This window comes from Petromyzon marinus, chromosome 30 (assembly GCF_048934315.1).
Source record: "Petromyzon marinus isolate PM22_M1 ecotype Great Lakes invasive population chromosome 30, UKy_Petmar_22M1.pri1.0, whole genome shotgun sequence".
Classification (NCBI taxonomy): domain Eukaryota; kingdom Metazoa; phylum Chordata; class Hyperoartia; order Petromyzontiformes; family Petromyzontidae; genus Petromyzon; species Petromyzon marinus.
The window spans coordinates 7,843,901-7,864,687 of record NC_133696.1 but is presented as its reverse complement, the minus strand read 5'-3'; the positions used below and the strand labels follow the sequence as shown (position 1 = coordinate 7,864,687).

The following is a 20,787-nucleotide window of genomic DNA, read 5'->3' as shown; positions in this document are numbered from 1 at the left end:
GGCGGCGGGGGGGGAGGGGGTGGGTAGGCAGGGGTCAAGAAACTTGTCCCCCGCATTGTTTCAACTGCCGGGCCGCCGAGACATCATCGTATCGAATCAGAATCTTTATTCAGACTGGAGGAATCCGATGAGCTATGAAGCTCTTTTTCACAGATGTCCTATTGACACACATGTCTCCGGATTCCAAGTCGCGTGTGTGCTCAAGCTAACGGGCAGCATCGCCGAACCCGCGTATCAAATAATAAAAAATTAATAACGCGGTACTGTTCTAAGATTGTCTTTTTTTTGTATTCCCCCCCCCCCCAATCCCCCCCCCCCCCAAGTGTTGCCAAGCCCGAGGCCAAATGAGATGAATGGCTGATTGGCTGTCCCGTCACACGCGTGCCAAACGGATGATGTGGCCGGGGCGCGTGCGGTGGCGTTGACCTTTGAAGCGCAAGAGGCTAGGCGAAGGCAGAGGCGTTGGCCGCTAACTGGCGGAATTTTTTTTTGTTACCGCATGAAACCGGCGGCAACGTGCGCACCTGGCGTGCGTGACGACAAAATCCGCCACTAACCCAGGCACGGTGCGTGCGGGGATCATCCCGTGCACGACCTTTTTTTGCTGGATTGAATTTAAGCTTCACGTAATTCAAAATCGGAATTTGAATTCGAAGAGTCGAAAAAAAAGAGAGAAAATATAAATTTGGGACGGTGGTTCCCAATGAACGCCCTGACGGGTGAGGCCCTCACCTAGCAGTGGATTGACAAGGAAAGCGCACTGTGTGCACAGTACAGCATTGTAGTATACATGTTGCCTCCAAATTTCTGTGCTGCATCTCGGGACTGGGGGGTGGGGAGCTGTGGGGACTGGGGGCTCTGGGGTGGTGGTGGGGGGCTCTGGGGTGGTGGTGGGGGGCTCTGGGTAGTGGGGGGCTCGGGGGGGATGGGGGGGGGGCGTTGGGGGGGGGAGCTCTGGTGACTGGGGGCTCGGGCTCTACGATACGAACCCCAAATTGCATCGGATTTGCGCTGCGCTTCCGCAGGACCCCCGAACGCAGCACCACACTCCGTCTCGTGACACCATGCAGATTGCACGAATGGAACAAAATTGGGGAAGAAGATGGACCAAGAAAAAAAAAACGGAATTGTGTGGGCTTTTTGTTTTTGGTTACAAATAAGTATTAAATAAACCGACAACGTCCCCCACTGTGTCTTATCACCTGGGCTCATGTCAGCGTCAATCTGTGGTTCCCAATCAGGGGGTTCAACACCCCCACGTCTGCCACGGGCCGGCCACACCCCCCCCTGCCCCCCCCCAACAGCTTTCATCGGCAATTTATTTATTTATTTCCCCGGTGCACCCTCGCGCGAGTCAGTCACATTTGTATGTAATTGGGTGTTCAGATGGAAGCGGCAGATCTGCTTTATTAAACCCAAACCGCGGCTCCTTTCGAAGCGACGACGCGATGGGGCTGCCGTGTTATGAACAATCACGCCCAAAGGTCGTAGCGATGAGCGCACGCGCGCACGCACGCGCTTCGTGAGCAACAGACGGGTGCAGGGGCAAAGTTGCAAGCGGGTTCCGCACAACGCGCGGTCAGAGCTCCATCCCTTGCCGTGGATAACATCAACCAGCGGAGGAGGAGGAGACAAAGTCCGCCGGGAGCGGTTTGGCTGGCCACACTAAACCCGCCGAGTCGGCCTTCGTAGATGCTCGCTAACTGCACTTGTGACCGACAGCATGACGTGGTTATACGTGGAATCTTTTTCTTTGTTTTGTTACGGGTGGATCGGTCGTTGTCAAGATCGCGCGCTGCGGCTGTGAACGAACCTCGCTGCTTCAAGTTTGATTCCGGTCCACGGCTAACGTCAGTGGTGATTAATCTAAACTAGTTATGACCCCCCCCCCCCGAACTAGGTTGACTCAGCATTAAATGAGTACCTGGTGTGGGTGGCACTGGGGAGGCGAAATCAGCCGGGCATGGTGCTGGCCACACCATCTTGTACTGTTGCGGACTTCATAGTCACTCGATAGCGGCACTTGTCCCCATTGTTAAAAGGCTGCACGCTGAATCTTTGTCTTTGTGTAAGTGGGCACACGTGTATGTGGAGTACACACGTGGCACTGCGCGTGTGTGTGTTGTTTACATGAGCGTATTGACAGGAACGATTACATTGCGGCGGGTGACAATGGCAGAGTCCTTCGCATCCTGGAGCGAGCGAGAAAAATATCACGCTGCTGTGGTGGGCGGACGCCCTGGGCAATTCAGTAAATTAAAAAAAATAATATATATATTTTTACAACGATAACAACATGAGCCAGGATAAGGCGGTTTTGAGCAGTGCAGACGCTCAAAAACTCACAGTTGGATTCACAGAGCGAAGCAACAAAGATGAAAACAAACAAAACCCAACTGGAGCAAAGAGGCAGAAATAAACGAGTCGCGATCGCGCGTTGCGCAAGAAACTCATTAGGCGTTGTTGTGAAGCATAGTGGATCATAACATATGCACAGTACATACAAACACTCCTCACCCCCCCCCGTCCGTTCTGTGCCTCTACATACCATTGTCTGCGGAGTGCTCTTGCCAACGACGTCTAGCAAACAGCAGCGTTTGTATAACGAGCCCGGCTGCTGATGAGACCCAGAAAGTCAAAACCGACGCAGTGCGTTTTGCTTGCTTACACAAACGCTGCCGGATAACGTTGGTCTGGAAAGACGCCACAAAAGGTTGATGGACGAAAACACATTTTTTTTAAAAATTTGAATGCGGAGAGACAGAACGGAAGTTCTCATACGAAAGAAGAGTGCTTTTGAGAGTATGATCCGTCTCGTGCGCACACACACACACAAAGGGTTGACTTACCCTCTTTCATGATTTGGGCTGCATCAGAGATGGAGAACAACAATGGGAGAAAGAGAGACATAGGAAAATATTAAAACGACATGAGTAGCGGATAGAGCACACACGTACGCCCAAACCAATTACTTCAAGACAAGTAAATAAAAGTTACTGCCCATAGCCACTCAAAGTGGTTTTCTGCTCAAATAAACATTCAGTCGATGGTCATCTGCTGTTCGCAGCCTTGAGCTATTGGTGGAAATTGCACATTACTTTGACGGGAGTGATTCTATATACATAGGACGAACACTATTAGCTTCCCCACAAAGTGGTTCTAATTTTATCGACCCCTGAAAGGATGATAATGGGCTAAGTCAACCCCCAGACAGGAGACAGGATTTGAACTTGCAACCTTCCGGTCGCGAGCCGCTCGCTCTACCCCCGAGCTGCGTGACCACCAGCACAGCTTCTTTTAAACTGGAGATGGATGGGGCTGGTCTCCAGAAAATATTTCCCCGCCCAGGGATTTGTGGGGTTGAGTATTGAGGGGATTGGGGGACCCCCAGAAAATCTAAAAGCCCTGACCACTAGAATGACATCGCCTAAAAAAACAAATCTATGCAGTTCACCATTCTTTATCTGACCAGGTGATCAGGCCTACTGAGGTTCATTCGTAGAGATGTGAGAATGTATTGACTCATCAATCAGGATCGATTCCAACGTTCGAGGTGGATCGTGTGTGCCGGATCAATGTATTTCGATTCAAATTGGTTCAAAGGTTTTTTTTTGCCACTGCAGGTTCAATAGTTTTTTTTTTAACGCTTAAAGAGTCTATAAAAGAACACAACTCTAGATTCTACATGTACTGCAATGGTAACAACAACAACAAACGATCAATTTGCAAACAGAAATGTGACCCTGAATCCTTGCAATTCATGGAATCGTGCAGTGGGTGACTTATTGCATCTCTACTCATGAGCTCTGTTGCAACCGAGTCCTGGGTCAGCATTGTTATAACATACACACACTTTTGAGCATGATTAATATTTAATAATTTAGCAGTTAGTCATTTTCATTTTTCTATGCTGTGAACTGGACACACAAACTGACTCATCTTGCACATGGGGTTGGTGGGTTGGATGGAAATCATGAACAGAGATAAAATCATCCAAACAACCAAATCCCCCTAAATTCACCTGATCTCATTGGATCTCAGAAGCCAAGGAACATCAATCCTGGTTTGTACTCATTTTGTAGACCACCAGGGCTTGCCAGGTGTTGTAGGTGTGAGGCTGAATCGTGTGGCCAGCAGATGGCTTAGTTGAGTACCACCCCCTCATATACTACGTGTCTAGGTTTTCTCCAGGTTCTCAGCTTTCTTCCCATACGTACAAAGCAAAACAGCAATTAAAATAAATTGGCCCAATATTCCAATGTAGCACAAAGTCTTAAGTCTTAATGAGGCTACACTGGGTGAGCAATTGGCATTAGCAATTGTATGAGAGGCATAATCTCTTGAACCCTGCCTAAAGTAGGTTTGAGGGAGCAAGTATTTGTAAAAAAATGTTTTACATTCACTGTGTACATATTTTATATATCGTACATATTTTATATCCTTTCGCAAGTCTGGGTCATTACTGTTGGGAATCCAAACCCATCAGCCTGGCCAGGAGATGAGAGACGGATGCACCTGAGAGCTCACGCATGACTATGTAAAATAAATATATAAAAATCAATTCCACTCCCATCATCATTCACACTCGGAGGACCATGCTGTCAAACGACAAACGACTGTACAGGAACTGACATTTCTTCATAACAAGTTGTCGTTTCAATCAAAATGCAGGAATAAATTCATGATCGTGAGGGCCTTTCTCCCGTTCAAACTCAAATTGTTATCATTATTTTATGCCCTTTGTCAAAACACTGCTGTAGAAAGACCTCTTTCACATGCCGTGTCGGTTGTCAGGGGTTGTTTGACCATACTTCACCACGCTTGTCAGTGCAGGTTGGTTAAGAGGCTAGTTGAAAGCGGGGGGGGGGGGGGGGGGGGGGGGGTTGGGGGGTGCCCAGGACCGGTTTGGATCTCAGTCGTTAGCCATGGCCGGGAATCGAGGTCAGGTTACCGGGTTCATTCGTGCATGTGCACTATAATCACTGCACAACCCCATTTAATTAAGTGAAACAATATCATTCCCTTTAGTAATGATAGTAAAAACACTCAGGATTGCTGGGATGTAAGCATCATCCTGTCCTGTTTCCACTAATGAGGAATTCAAATGACACATCTTCGCTGAACCGAAAAATTTGCAAAATAAATATATTTTTAAAAACTTTAACTTCATAACAAACATAGCTGGCTCTGACAAAATAGTTTCCATGCCCAACGAGTGAGATTTTATTTTTAACTGTAACGTGCCCGGGGGTATGTCAACCAACGAGATGGAGCAATGAAATCAGCAGGTGTATTCATTCAGAACCTTCAATGCATCAAATTCTTGATCCTCTATTTATGTGCGTGGCACTTAACCCTTTCCCGTTCCGAGACTTCTGCAAGTTGCAGGGTGGGGTCCCGTGCACCGCTGAATCTCGGAACGTGCAAACGGCTCAGCGTTAACTTTATTTAGAGACGTTGTTACTGACTGCAGAGAACTGTAGCGACCAGACCGCACTCTATGATAGCTGGCGCCAAACTGTGCCACATGCCCTCCCGTATTGCCTTGTGGGAGCCTCGGTACCAATAAAGTTATTTTATTTTAGTTTTCCTTCCGATTTCGTTTTGATGTATCCTTTCTCTCATCATCCTGGCCGCGGTCACGTTGATGCATTGCCGTTAATTCTGCGAGCTTTTTGTACAGCGTTGTGCGATAAAATGTCATTTTACGCGCTATTCTTAGCGGCCGCTACATTCACCACCACATAAACAAAACATTCGATGCTTGAATATAATCTTTTAGGCAGCAGAGCGAATCGTTACGCCTCCATTGTAAAAATAAAGAAATAATCAACTCTGGAGGGGGGCTTGCATTGCGAGCCGCACGCCAGCTGAAGTGTTCCCCGAGAGGTCTGCTCGACTGTATTGTGTTGCCATCGGTAATAATTACACCACGGCAATTAAAATATAAAAGAACATTTGGAGAGACCGCGTGCTCTGTTCCTTATGAATGCATCCACGTCATAGCCACACATTGAGCCAGGCTTCACACAAAAAATAAGATAATGAATCCCAATTGGCTCTCACCTGGTGTCATTCAGGATGCTGAATTGAGAAAAAAATGTTCACGGCGACGAGTGACGCCCCTCTACTTGAGCCACGCTAAGGACGCGGACCGACGTGCCGCACCGGGGACATGTCAGCACAGTCATTGTGGCACGAGGAGCGGCTCCCATCGTCAACAAGGAACCAATTCCCCATGGATGACCGCACAATCTGCCTGCCTGGGTTTGATCTTTGGCGCCCGTGACCGGGCCCCGCCGCACAGGTTCCAAACCGGCCAAGGCCTCTGCGTGCGTGTAGCAAAGACTGAGCAGGTGGGGCTTACGCGACGACCTGAACTGCAAATTTTGTGCAAGACAAACGATGACGCCACACGTCGTTGAAGACCGTGTCCGCTATCAAAGCCTTAGCGGTGGTCTGAGGACGACGCTGCATTCTGTTAACGATGGTAGCTGCTGCCTGGCTTGGCTAAAACACACATCTATGCCTTTCCATTCTCCGCATCCTCCATAAACGTGTCTACCCAGCGCAGTCGTGCTCTTCCTCTACCTCTTGTTCCGTCAACTCTGGTGTGTGGTGACCCAGGTCAGTCTTGCAAATGAGATATTATTGAGGATTAAGCATCGCAACTATGGCCCCCTGCTGGAAGACTAATGCCTCAGGCCACTCTTCCAAATGAGACTATCCTGGTCTCTTGAATACTCACCTGGTTAAACAAAATAAACTTCCACTCTGCGGTCCAGCACAGGGATTGGTCGGCTGCCATCTCCTGACCATTGCATGGTTATGTAATGGTCAGGTGATGGCAGTACAGCAAGTGGGATGTTGGCCTATGTGAACTAACTCTTGAGTGGTAATTGCCTCGTATGTGTAGGGTGATTTTTTCTTCTCTCCAGCTAATACAATTTCCTCCCACAAGCAGAACACTTTTGAAGGACTTTGACCAAGCATCCCATCGTAGCAGGACCCTCCTGAAACTTTGATGGGTAACGTTATTATTAGGGGTGGAACGATTCAGCCCAGACCACCGCAGGCAATGTTGAATTGCTTCCCTCAATGTTCATAATTCAATTCAAGAACTTTTGTTTTTTAAGTTGCAGTGAAAAGTAGCGCCCTCAAAGTGGCTGCAGAGGTTACGTGGACCCATTACATGGGACTTAGACGAATGAGAAAGTTCAAATTCGCATGCATACGTAATTCTACACGTGTATCGTGATCTATTGGTGACCGAGGCATTGTTTTTGCGCCACGGTGGTGAGATTTTAACGACCTCGCCCGGTGTATAGGATCGATCCTGACCATTGATGCCCGATGCCCGTATATATTTGGAGTTTGCATGTTCTCCCCGCGGTCGCATAGATTTTGCTCCAGGCCCTATGGTTTTTCCCTCTAGATGTATAAACATGCGTTTAGAGTATTTGGCAGCTATACATTTCCACATGATAAGCCACTTCGTTGAGTTATCATATGTGGCCAGGCCGCTTCTGAATATGAGCAGTGTTGGTGGCTCGGTGAGCCTTGCCTGGTAAAATAAAAAATAAGTTTAGTTTTAAAGTGTAGTTTGACCCCAAACCGTAACTGCGAAGAGCTCACGGGAACAGGCGGTGTCTTAGCTTCATGGCGGAACGAGCTGGCTGTGCGCGAGACTAAAGTGCATTCCGCGTGAACTCACGGATCCATGGCGCGTGCCTAAAGCCCAGGACGGGCTTAAGGCCAATGACCCCAGGAAGGTCAATGACCCCAGGGCAGATTATAGAAAAATTCGTTCGTGATTTCTCTTCTAAACATAACCCCGAGACCTGGCCATCCACCCACGACTTGTTAAAACAGAACCAACAAAAAGGCAGCTTTCCAAAATGAATAAATGAATAATAGCTAGATAAGTGAGGGATTAAAAGATCATTTTTGCTTAGTCCAGACTGCGCTATAATACTGTTATGATGATGGGCTTGACTCGTCATTAACAGATTTGATATCTGTTGGCATCAGCCAAGCTAATTTGTGCCATAGTGTGTACGTGGGGACTCCACATATATGACGGTGCCCAGGGATTCACTTTGCAGCAGTGAGCATTGGTGACTATACTATGCTGATGAGTCCTGATTATGTCGAAACTGGTCTCCACAATTGTCTTAAAATTGCATCGCTGCTGCTGCTTCCTGTCAGTGAGTCGCATTTGCTCAAATGTGTTTTGATGGTGATCGAAGGCAGGAGACTAAAATGCACCTCTTCAGGATATGCTGATGGGGCTTTTTTTCCATTATGCACAAAGGCCGTGTGCTCTTTACATTTTTTGCGTGTTGTCTGAAAATTTAGGCCAGTGCACGCGCGAAATAAAAACTCACGAGCGCGCCACCCCAAAACCTCGGGCTATTTTTATTGCCAATGCCGGCGGAGTGACACGTAAGATCACTTAAAGCGCGGGCTGATAAATGATTCACGGCGCTCAGAGAATGACCTGGGATGATGTTTAAATCAAGCCGGCTCCACGCTCCCGTCTCCATGGCCCGACCTGCACCACCCCTCTCCCTGGGGCCCAGCAGAGACACCCGTCCTCTCTGCTCGGTGGGCAGGGCGGGCGGTGGGGAAGAGAGGCAGCAAAGTGGAGGTGGTGGGGTGCGTGGGGGGAGGCCAGCGTGGCGAGGGGGCGAAGTGTGGATGCGACTGGGTGCCTGGCAACCACGGCGGGCGTAGCGCCGGGTGGCTAAATCCGGGGGATTATGATGGTGATGGTTAAAGGGTAAAGGTGCAGCCCTGGAATTGCTTCCTCACGCCACCGCTGGCCCACAACCGCAGAGAGACCCCTCCCCTCTGGTCATCATCCACCAGGGTTACGGTTGCAATCAAGAATGTTATTTTTGAAAGACTGCGTTGAACGTAGCGGACTGTAGTGGCTGCAGGGTTGACACGAACTCCGTGACACATATATCACATACGAGTAAAACACAAGATTTGTGCGCACGTCATTTGACCTATGCGTGTATCGTGAGCTCAATAATCGATATTAATTGTCGAATCGAGGTCATCGAGCTTGCTGGCCTGCTATGTTTACCACTGGGGGGGGTTGTGTCCGCCCGGCAGCATCAATGGGTATGCCACAGTTTGACCCATTGGTAGGTCGTGTACGGTGGTGTAAAGTGTGGGCAACTCCCACCTATCTCTACCAAGGCGTCCGACCTGCGCGGAGGATTAGGCCGAAGCACCTTGCGCCATCAGCTGTGCGAGCAAGCACTGGTGCAGAGCTGCACCTGGAAGCCCCAAAGCCGCTCCCTCACCTGGGAGTCACTTGGTGCGCGGGGTGGAACCCGAGCCGGGTACAGTGCAGGTGGCAAGGTGCGGAGGGGTGGGGGGGGGCAGGGGAGGGTGAGTTGTGGGGTGGGGAGAAAGGTGGGATGGGGGGGGTAAGGTAGGGTGGGGGGGGGGGGTAGGTGGGGTGGGGGCAGGTGAGGGGGGAAGGTGGGGTGGGGGAAAGGTGGGGAGGGGGGTGATAGGAAATGGGGGGGCAGGTGGGGGGGGGGAAGGTGGGGTGGGGGACAGGTGGGGAGGGGGGTGGGAGGGAAGGTAGGGTGGGGGGAAAGGTAAGGTGGGGGGGCAGGTGGGGTGGGGGGGGGCAGGTGGGGAGGGGAGAAGCTGGATAGGAGGGAAGGTGAGTTGGGGGTGGGGGGGAAGGTGGGGTGGGGAGGAGGCTGGTGGGGGGAAGGTGAGTTGGGGTTGGGGGGCACACGGTCGCAGCCCGCACCGCTCCCCTATCACATTACAAATTGAGAGAGGGGTCACAATCGCCGACGAGGCAGTTTGGTGGTGCGGCCCGGATTTGGTGACTCGCGGGTTATACGTTTCCCACCACGGGATCGGCAAAGGGAGATTTAAAAAGAAAAATCAACAATGGCCAACAGCATATGCGGGCCGCAGGTAAAAACAACAACCCAACACGAGGACCCGTGACGATCACAGACACGGTGACAGAATTGCCTCGGGCCAAATTGCGCTGAATGAGCTCGATCGCGTCGCATCTCGCAGGCTAAGCAGGGTTGAGACCGGCTTGAACTTGAATGGGTGAGAACCACCCCCAGGGCTTGCCAGGTGTTGTCGGCGTAGGAGATGGCAGTGCTGAGTATCCAGTGCCTTTTGAGTATGATGTAATTTACTCCACGAATGATAACTTAACGAGAAAGCAACGGACAAACTGAACGTCTATTGTCTTGTGAAAGCTGCATCTAAGCTGTAGGGCAAGTTTGAAGCATAAAGCATACGGGCATTCATGTGCATGTCCAGCGATGCATTCTTGAAATCCAGCTGTGTGGAGCCGTGCGCGTTATGTCCCTTTGTTCGTGTGGTGCGTTATCTCCGGGAACTCCAGTTTCCTCCAAACACGAAGTCAAACTCTCACGAACGGAATTCACCGCCGCACATCCCAAAGCAGCAGAGACCTTTCTGAAACGAGAGCCTTCAGCGCTCGGCTTTCCTTTGTCGGGTAAATGGCCCTTTTTTAATTCAATGTATTCAGGAATTGCTTTCATTCGTCCTCCCATTTCGATTTCCAAGAGGGTGGATGACTCCTCTCGGCTGCACCGCATGTGAACGCCCACCACTGTAAAGGACATCTCCCCATCTCTTCTACAGTACTGTTGAGTGCAGGCTTATGTCGGGAGATGCGTTCCTGAAATCTGTCCCCACGACGAATATCGAAACGACGCAAGTCACAGCATCTTCCGGGGACGGGCGTAGGCGGAGGCTGAGAGGCGACGGATAACGGGAAGGGGACGGACGACGATGCCTTCGGCGACGTGAGCACGGGCGTTGAGACGACTCATATCGGGCGGCGGTGTTAACGGTGAAGTGACGACGTGTTTGCGAAACGACGTGAAAGGCGGTGGCGTAGTTCGGGGTATTAATGTACTTTGTGAAGCCTGACCCAGGTAAAGGGGCCGGTCAAATCCCACCCACGGTCGAGCTTTCTCTCTCTCTCTCCTGCTGCTGCTGCTGCTGCTCCACGCACCACGCTTTAGTGTCTCTTGCTTAGCAACTGCGATGGAAAAAAATCGTTGCCATTGATCGGCTAATTCACCGCTAACTGTCGTTCCCAAAGAAGAAGAAAAACAACAGCACTCGCCGGCTGGCGCAAGCTGCAGAAACGACGGTGGTCGTGATGTGGCAATGCTGCTGCGTTGGCAGGGGTGCAAAATCACAATGAACACAAAAAGGACTCTACACGTTCGTCAATAATAACACTGCTCCATAAGAAACACAAATATATTATAGGCAACTTGTGAGCACGTTGCCTATAATATATAAAAGCATACTGGACATCTGTGAAAAAGAGCTTCGTAGCTCATCGGATTCTTCCTCCAGTATAAATACAAATTCTGATCTTGAATGGCCCTTTTATCAGAGCACGTGATTCACAAATAATGTTTGTGCCTTTACGGAGACCCACTGGCCGAAATCTCGCCTATTATGTATTTATTGTACTTTTGAGGCATTGTTATCGACGGGTTTTTTTAGAGCAGTTTTTCTTAACCTGGGGTGCACGCACGAGATGCCCCCAGATTTTTAGAAGGTAAATAATCGAAACACAAATTAAGCACAACTACTTTGTTTAATCAAACCAATGTAGTTATTAACATTATTCATTGTTTTAACGATTAAGACTCAAAGGGGTGCAAGGCTGCAGTCAAGGTTAAGAACCACTGCTCTACAGTAGTGATGGCTCTTCGTTTACCCACTGAAGCTTCACTGGGTCTCAAGACTCGCTTACAGGAGGGTCCTGCGTTGGGATGTTTGGCCAGTGCTAGTGCACTACTGAGTTGTCAAAGCATAATTAAGCAAAACTCCATTTTTGTCTCCCCACATATGGAATGCGAGTAATTATCTATAATCAGTCCATCGGCCCATTGGCTTTCCAGACCAATGTTACTTCTGGCTTCAACACTGAGCGTTTGGCTGCATGTGGAAGGCAATCAGAGTGCCCCGAGAAAAGACACACACGTGGGGAGCGGAAGGGCCGCGTGACACAGAAAGATCCACGCAGCTTGAGTCAAGAATCTATTGTTGCACTGCCAACCCCTGACCACCTAGTTAGTTCACGCCTATAACACCTGATGTCCCGAGGCATCCTCCCATCTAAGTAACAAACCCGGCTCAATCCTGCTTAGCTTCCGAGATCCGACGAGGTCGGCTGCAACCTTCCACGTTAATGTATATTCATGTTAATAAAATCCGCAAATTTCGATTTAAAGCTTTCGTGACTTGCAAGGAAACGTCGTGAGAATTTTATTGCTTTATTTTATTATTTTATTCTCATTCTACGTGACTTTACCGAAAGAACCAAAGAAGAAAAATCCCCAAAGCTAAGGATGAGTAATGACAAAAGTGGCGGTGTGAGGATACACTGTGTTATTTTATGCTCACAGGTTCAGTTGTTAATTAAGTATGGCCAACACTGCAATTTGTGCGTGTGCTGTGTGTGTGTGTGGGCATACATGCGTGTGTATCTGGTGCGATGTGTAAATATCGCCACTGGGGAGACAAAGGCGGCCGGGCGTGGTGTTGGCCACCCACCCCCTCGTGTGCCGTGCTGGCCTTCATAGGTGCTCGCTAACAGCAATTGCCTCTACAGTCTTTTAAGGCTATATGGGGGATCTTTGTCTTTGTGTGTGGAGCGGTAGTGTTGTGGTTAGGGCACTGTGCTACGAACCCGGCTAATCGAGTTCGATTCCCACTCATGATCAATAACAAGTGACTATTATCTGCACCGGTTCTGTGCTTCCCCTAGGTCGACTCAGCCTTAAATGAGTACGTGATGCTCTGTGTAAAATATCGAACACTGGGAAGACAAAAGTTTATTAGCGTGGTGTTGGCCACCGACCCCGTCGTGTGCCGAGCCAGCCTTCATAGCTGCTCAAAAACAGCACTTGCCCCGAAAGTCTGTGAAAAGGCTATTCGGGGGATCTGTGCCTTTGTGTGCGCATGCATGTAACAATGGCCTCTGTGTGTGTAATACCAGAGCACCTGGGCCTATCTTGAGATCTGCCAGCAAGCCTTCACCACTCTGTGTGACCTCTGAGTGCACTTGGCCTGGTGCAAGTGGCACGGTGACGAACGCTGCTACTTAGTGACAGATGACGGTTATCGTGTGGGTGCGTGTGGGTGCGTGCGTGTGCACACGCGTCAAATGCGTCAGGCAACTCGGTGATGTTTCCACAAAGACTACGAAAGCCCAACGCTACGAACCGCACTGTGCAGCCCACTGACACCAGTACTAAAATGACCGCACAGCTCACCAGCAACGGTATTAAACTCACCACGTAGCTCACCAACATCAATACTAAACTCACCTCACCGAAAGCGAAGCTGAGATATGTAAGGTTTCTGGGTGAGACAATAATTAGCTTGCCTCTTATGGAACACACCCAAGCGACTTGAAGACGGTGCGTTAGAACATTCACATCCTTACATATGAACTTCTCCAGATACAAAGACAGTCCAGACATTCCCTAACAAGAGAAAGGCCGCCTTCATCCGTATTTCTCCATGTATAATGACCCCCCTATATCTTTTAATTTACCAAAATTCTAACAGAATTAAATATATCTCATTTACATATCCATATCTCCACGTACAAAAAATATATATTTGTGACATCCTATCAGCCGCACAGCCTACTGGGAGTGCATCGTTTCAGCAGCGTCGATTCAATACAAGCAAATCGGGGCCGGTTTCGACATTTCGTGTCTCGTCAGCAGTCAGGCTTGCTTGAATCAATACTGATGAACTGCTGATGTTACAGGCAAGGACCTTCCCTTTACAACAATGGGGGGGGGGGTCCCCAGTTCGAGGCAAAATTACATCGTACACAACTCAAAAGAGTCATCAGCAAAGTGGTGGAGAATACGAATCCTGCATAAGCAGACAAATGCGCCTTCTGCGCATATCCGTCTCTCCACGCAAGCAACGCAAAGCACTGCTGACAAAAAAAAACAGCTGGAGGCTCCCCTGCTGAAGTGGCTTTCCGGTTTGTTGTGCATCGCCTCCGAAAGTGACTCAGCCTGGCAAGCGCAGCAAGCGCAGCGAGTTGGCCTCGACAAAGAGGCTCGATCGATGGCGGCGCGTCTTGTTTACAGTGCCACACGCGCGCTCTACGTCCCCCCAACCACCGCTCCCCCATCCAGCTTGGCATTCTCCCTAGGGTTGCCACCTCTGGCGTACAAAATAAAAAGCGGGACGCCGTGGGAGGAATAAGGAGGAGGATATCTCTCGCTATCAAGACCAGTACAGGGAAGGAATACGCGCAAATGCATTTGTCTTGAGTGGCGTTTCATTTCATTACGCAACCTAGCAAAAACGGGACTTTACAGATTTCCCACGATAGCTACGAGCAAAAATAGGATGATCCTAGGGATAAAAAAAACAGGATAGGTGGGAATCTCTACACGTGGTGCATTGTGGGAGCTGACTATAGATGATGTCCACACTCTAGAGAGAAATGTAAAACTAAGATCGTACCCTCAATTCGGGAGGGCACAATCTTATTGTCTTTTTGGCCAAATTATTTTTCATTTGAAGGAGGTGACAGATTCACGCTGCCGCATCGCTTGGATCGGGTCTTCTTATAAACGCGAACGGGACCGACGGAGGTGGATTTCCCGAAGGAACACGGACAGAGTTAACGCGGAGTGAGACACGGCAACTTCGCAGTGTAACCATTGGCTCCTCCGAGGACGGTTACATCAACCAGAGGAAAGATACCAGGACGGGTGGCAGCTCTAGCTCCGTCCGCCGCAGGTTCGTACAGTCCGTGTTGCGGTTTGATCTGCGTTTCCGTATTTCACCTTGAGCGCCGACCCACGGTGGGGCTTCCAGAACGCGAGAAGACACACGCGGGCATCGCCACTTTGATAGTTTCTCAGCGGCGGGGGGTGGGGGGGGGTCACCGTGAAACGGCAGATGCGCCACCCGCTAATTTGTTGCCGACGTCACCACGCGGCTACCCCGTGGAGGCGGCACGGACGACGGCCGAGAGACGCGCTGGTTCGGGAAGACTGACTTGTGCACCGAAAATGTTGACGAGTTCAAATCCCGGCCGAGTGATCAATTTTCAGGCCGTCGTGCCGTCGGGGGGGGGGGGGGGGGTAAAATGGGAACAAGTCCTCCATCAGTGGTCGTCAACTTGGTGGTCATTCTCACAAAATTGGCAGGAAGGCACAACTCTCATCCTGCCTTGCATGCATGCGTGCTTGTCAAGCAACCACCACGGTGCATGCATGAGGCTCTAATCTCAGCCTTCGTCTCGATCTGTCTGTGTTCAGATTTCACGCGTTCGCCTGCCACGATGGAGTTTTGTTTTTGAGATGGGAATTGAATTGGTGGCTATCCTGTGGGAGGCCTGGCTCGCACCACGGAAAAAAATATTTTCTGTTGGTTCAGGGTTGCGAAGGGATCTCAATGCTTTGAGCAGGGAAACTCTTGAAAATGTGACTTGGCAACCATTGACAAGAACAGTCGAGTGGGACTTGTGATATACCGGGATGAGTGAGCCACAATTCCCAGTATCAGAATTTGTATTTATACTGGAGGAATCCGATGCACTATAAAGCTCTTTTTCACAGATGTCCAGTAAGTACGTCATGGGGATCGGTTCCTGGGATCGTCTTTATCCATGTGATTTTACTCTCTGCCACTTCTCTCGCCGCATCCACTGCCCTTCAAGCACGCCCTCCCATCTCTCCCTCCATATCCCTCTACCCCTCCAGCCCTGCACCGTTTGTGACATCTCCACAAGCCCTTCTATCATTTTTACTTTTCTTAAACATAATAACATACATTCTCCGATATTAAGGAGGCCACTGGAGCAATGGAATTTCAAATCGAAATTGAAAGCTCATTTCTTTAGAAGTGCTTTCTGTATTTCGGTTGCTTTCTCCCCCGCACCTTCCAATTAGCACAGTTGGCTACGTAAGGTGCGAAAGAAATTCAACATACATACATTTTTAGTCCACTTGCCCGTTGACATCACCTGACTTATATATTAGATTATCCAAGCAGGCAGTATTCAGGATAGGTTTTTCAGGGTAGCCCCTCCCCCCACTAACGCACCGGGATAACAGCTGCAAGGTTACACAGGTAACAGAAGCGACTTCTGACAGCTGCGGATGACGCTGATATAAAAGTTATAGGTGCAGCCCTGCAATTGCTTGCTTGTACCACTGCTGGTGGAAAGGCCTCCAACTACATTAAGCTCAAGGGAAGCCCCCCCCCCCCCCCCCGAAGAGAGAGAGTAGACCCCTCGAAAGGAGTGGGGGGGGGGCTACCCACACTTTAACCCACCACACTCTACTGATGCGCCTGCTGTTATGGAGTGACTCATGCAGCCAGCTATGGCTGCGGGGTTTGGTCGTACATGTTATGTATATATGTATATATCGTTTATTGTTGGATTTGAATCACAGTTTCTATGATCACTGTTACATTGTTTTTGTGGCTTTATTTTGGTGATTTTTTTAGGACGGTTTGCTCTGGCCATGTTTGCTTGTTGTAGTACAGAGTTGGCCTGATAACTTTAATCTACATTGTCTTCTGGTTGTTATTGTTTGACTTACATCCCACTGGGATTTTTGCACACAGCGTTGAAATGCGGTGTTTTATTCTGGAAGGCTTTGCTGTTTTTTTCCAGGATTTTTCTATTGCGTGTAGTCACTTTAAGATGTTTCTTGTTCATGTTTTTGTTTTGTTGCGGTTGCACCCGAGTCAAGAGCCGCATGGCTCACAGGGTTATACCTAATGAATGAAAACTGAAAAACCCGCCCTGCTTGATGCCGATTTATTTACTCGCGCGGTGAACCGCCCGTGTGTAATGCGTGTAAACATCTGTCGCCAGGGCGTTCTGCACGCACAACCTCAACTAAGCCGAAACGAAAACACGAACTCTGAAAGCTGTCGAAAAAAGATGTTGCTGGCGGATCAGGACACTTGGTCGGCATCGTCGTCCGCCCGAGAACACGGGGTATTTAGCTTTTAATGACCTCAATAGGATGCGCTTGGCCGAGTCCCAGCAACGCGTGTGTTTTTGTTTGGGGCCCACTGCCCAGCTGGTTTGAAAACAAAGATAAACCGGCACACCCACCCACCCAACCCCCCCAGCGTAATCGCTTTGACAAACACGGCACCGAGCGAGCATCGGGACGCCTCCGCCGCTGTGGTGGTGGCGTCGCGGTCCGCGCCCTCGGCTCCCGTCTCTCGCTCTCTCTCAAGCCGCCAGCTTCGCGTCGCGTCACCTGCGGCGAACGCTAGATCGCGGGGGGGCGGGGGAGGTTTTCACCTCCGGACTTTGTGTGTACATACGTGTAAACATAAAACATATATATTGTGGAGGTCGCCGGCAGCCACGATTCATCTATCCACCACTGGGTGTGGGTCGTCCTTCCCAGGCCTCCGCCCTCTCTCACCGTCCCATGACGCAAAGATCCATCGGGTTCCGGCGCACGAGCTGGTTACATTGCCCCGTGACCGTGACTACCAACCCGTCGTGAGTCTCGACCGCTGGCCATCGCTGACAGGATGTCTCCTAATTTGCCCATGTTCCATAATCCATGTGTTCATAGTCACGTCTCTCGGTTTCAATTCCAAGCTTGCGCCTCTCTTCATGTTTCTTTGCGCAAAAGCGTTGTTCTTGAATGGGTTTTAATTTTCCTGCTTTTCACCTACCAATAAACATTGCTGTGATAATGTCGTTGCGCTGGCAGCTTGGGGATTCATAAACCATGATTCCTCAAGCATGTCTTGAATGATTCTAAACAGGGCCCTAGAAAAAAGGAGTCAAGACCCATCAAGGCATCCCTGGGTATTTAAGCAAATTGCTTCATTAAAATGAATACCTGTCTCCTCTCATCTCCCTCTGCTTCTCTAAATCCACTCTACCTACCTCTCCCTTTCAAACAAATCCACCAATTACCAAAAGGACCACTTAGTTCATTTAACTCCCTCCCATAGCCTCACGATGGCCTCCTTATTCCGATTAATCATTGAATTTGTGAAAAAAAATTTGCAAATAATTTTCCACTTTGCCGTTCCACATTTCTCGAATGCATTTGCCGCTCATCCACAGCTCGGTTCCCTCCATTCACTCCACCTCTTTTAAGTCCCCAATGGACCAAACCATTGGCATTACTTTCACCTGCACCTCGCATTGAGCTCTCACATTGCACCTGCGTTGTTTTTCAATGTGCGCCTGTGTTTGTTTACGACCGTCAAATACCTGGCCAGTTAGTTGTGCCATGTTCCATGAGACCCTGTACTTGTTCCCTACAATGTTGTTGTTTTTTGTTTGGTTGTTGCTGTGCTCATGCACCATGGATCTTCCTTGTAAAATAGTCAGGAAATTGGATAAACATGAGCATCCGTATAGCAAATCAAATAACCTCCAAATTCTCCCCTTGCATCTCACTCTACTCCCCTCCACGCACTCTCCGCTCCAGCAACCAAGGCTTTCTGTCGAAGCTCCCAGGTAACCTTCACACAGTGGGAGGTCGTTTATTCTCCTTTGCTGCCTTCACTGTCTGGAACCCCCTTTCTCCAGCCATCTGCGCTGCTGACTCCCTGCCCTGCCCCTGTTCCAGCCCAGGCTGAGGACCCTCTGTCTTTCCTCTGCCAATAGATGACTGCCTCTCCCTCTCTCTCTGACATTTCTACGCCCAGTTTCTGTATCGCTGTCCCTTTTAGACGCTACATGAAACCCAAATTGAATTGTAAGTGCATTGTAATGCTGCTATGAAACCCACCGCATTATTGGGCTTAAAAAACAAATAAAACCCCCCATGGCTATGTCCCGTGTTCAGTATATACGTATAAATATATAAGAGGCTCGTACTTATTATCTAAAGGCCTGGATCGTGAACCACCAAACACGCTCCATCAAAATCGATCGAATTAAATTGAATGTTGTCCGTTGAGCGGTAGGTCACATGGCAAGGTGGGAATGACGCCCCGCGCCCCGGCCTGGCCTCCCCCGCCCCACCCACTCGGCAAATCAGCCGCCGAATTATACGTAAAATATTTACGACGCTAACGGAGGGCCTGGAAAAAAAAAGCCACGACAAACACAGAGCTTGCAGTTTCCCCATCCCGCAAATAAGCGCGGCGAGGTAACGCGCCTCGGCGAGACAGGCAATTTTAAATTCATCACTCTGCCAGTTACACGACACTGGGTACCACGCGTAAAGTCTGGCCGCCTGCCCTGCGCTCCAGCACGAACAATAAACCACGTTGCCTTACAGGTCTTGTCGCGTGGATGCTACTTTGCCACAGCGGCTAAATGTACTTATTTATTTCCGCAATTAAAATGCAATTTGTAAATGCAGCGCTCGTTCCATTTGTGCCACTTTGCTCTGTTCAATTTGTTTTCGCGTCGTGTAATAGGAGAGCCATCTTTCTCCCTAATGAAGTGGAATGGTTCTTTCCCCCTCCCTCTTAATCCTAATGGAAATAAAAAGGAGCAATTATATAAATAAATACGTGGCGGGGTGGCTCGGAGGTCAGAGCTCTGACCCAACACCACCGAGGTTCTGGGTTCAAATCCATGTCTCGGCCGCCCGTGATTCAACCGGGGTTCTCAAGTGTAGTGAGTTGATGGTCTCAGCCCGGCCACCGATGACTGCACACACACACAAAAAAAAAAACCTCCTCCTCATCACATTATATTTGGTTCTGCGCTTAATCGGGCTGAATGCCAGCTCTGAGAATTAAGATATGGGGTTGAATGTCATTCAACGAAGATCACTCTCCCGTGCAGAGTGAGTGGGATGTGCCGCCCTCTGCCGTGTGTCGACCAGAGGTCAGCAGGTCACGTCTGTGTAAAAGCAACTGTTGTTGATAAAAACAAAAGTCGTACAAGAGTAGGGACATGGCATCAAATCCCTATAAAAGTCTCAACAGCAGAGGGAGACCCGGTACGGAAATATCTAATACTTAGTTTTATTATCACATGGTTAAACAGGCCCCTCGTCCGTTTACAATGCTATGACCCACAATCCACTGTGACGGCTGGTAAAACTTTGTGTTTGGTATAATTTCGTAATCGTGTACGCCGTGCGGAACTGCACGGTCAATTGAGGTAACTTCGGGAGCGATATTTGCTGCATGGCTCATTGTGCGCTCATTTCTATAAGTGCTGTTACCGTTGGTTGATTTGTCCGTGCGAGGTTATGCCTCGCGTACGGGAGAAGCCTTAGTGGTCCATCACCAGAGCCTCAATGCACGGAGCCTGTCGGTGCAATTCCCATAGCCGGCCAATCATTTCGGTGCAGAATTACCAATTACGTGCCGTCTGCTGCAAGTCACTCATTAAAAAAACAACCTCCAATTTCCTCCCACGTGTGATTCCCAAAAGTGATGTCGTACCCAGAAAGTGGGTCATTGTATTCTGGTGTCTGCCAAATCCTCAATTAGAGAAAAAAAAGGATAAAACCAGTAACGTAATATATTTCGTTTGATGCAGTGCTGTCTGTCGAAAGATAACTGTGACAGGTTCAACGCTGCACGCAAAACAAGATCCCCCACTAGGGCGACAAAATTGTTAAATGTAAGAGAGTATCATTGGGGGAATTGGGGGGACATTTGGAGTCAACTGATTTTTTTATGTTTAGTTTGTTGTCCTTCCCCCGCACCTCTGATTAGCACGGTTGGCTACGTACTTAAGTATTATTATTTCTGTGTTGTTAACCTTCTGATGCGTTTATGATCTTATTCAAT

General features: G+C 49.3%; 1 protein-coding gene across 11 annotated transcripts in view; it reads right to left on the bottom strand.

The window, feature by feature from the left end:
• Positions 1-20,787, bottom strand: part of LOC116947535 (neuronal cell adhesion molecule-like) — a 214,446-nt gene that overhangs the window by 65,462 nt on the left and 128,197 nt on the right. For 10 of the 11 annotated variants that reach the window (XM_032963394.2, XM_076070665.1, XM_076070666.1 and 7 more), the window contains one exon: positions 2,850-2,867. The exons of the other annotated variant lie outside the window; for it this stretch is intronic. In XM_032963394.2, coding sequence (XP_032819285.2) covers positions 2,850-2,867 — 18 coding nt within the window. The remainder of the gene's footprint in view (positions 1-2,849; positions 2,868-20,787) is intronic. 11 annotated transcript variants of the gene reach the window in all.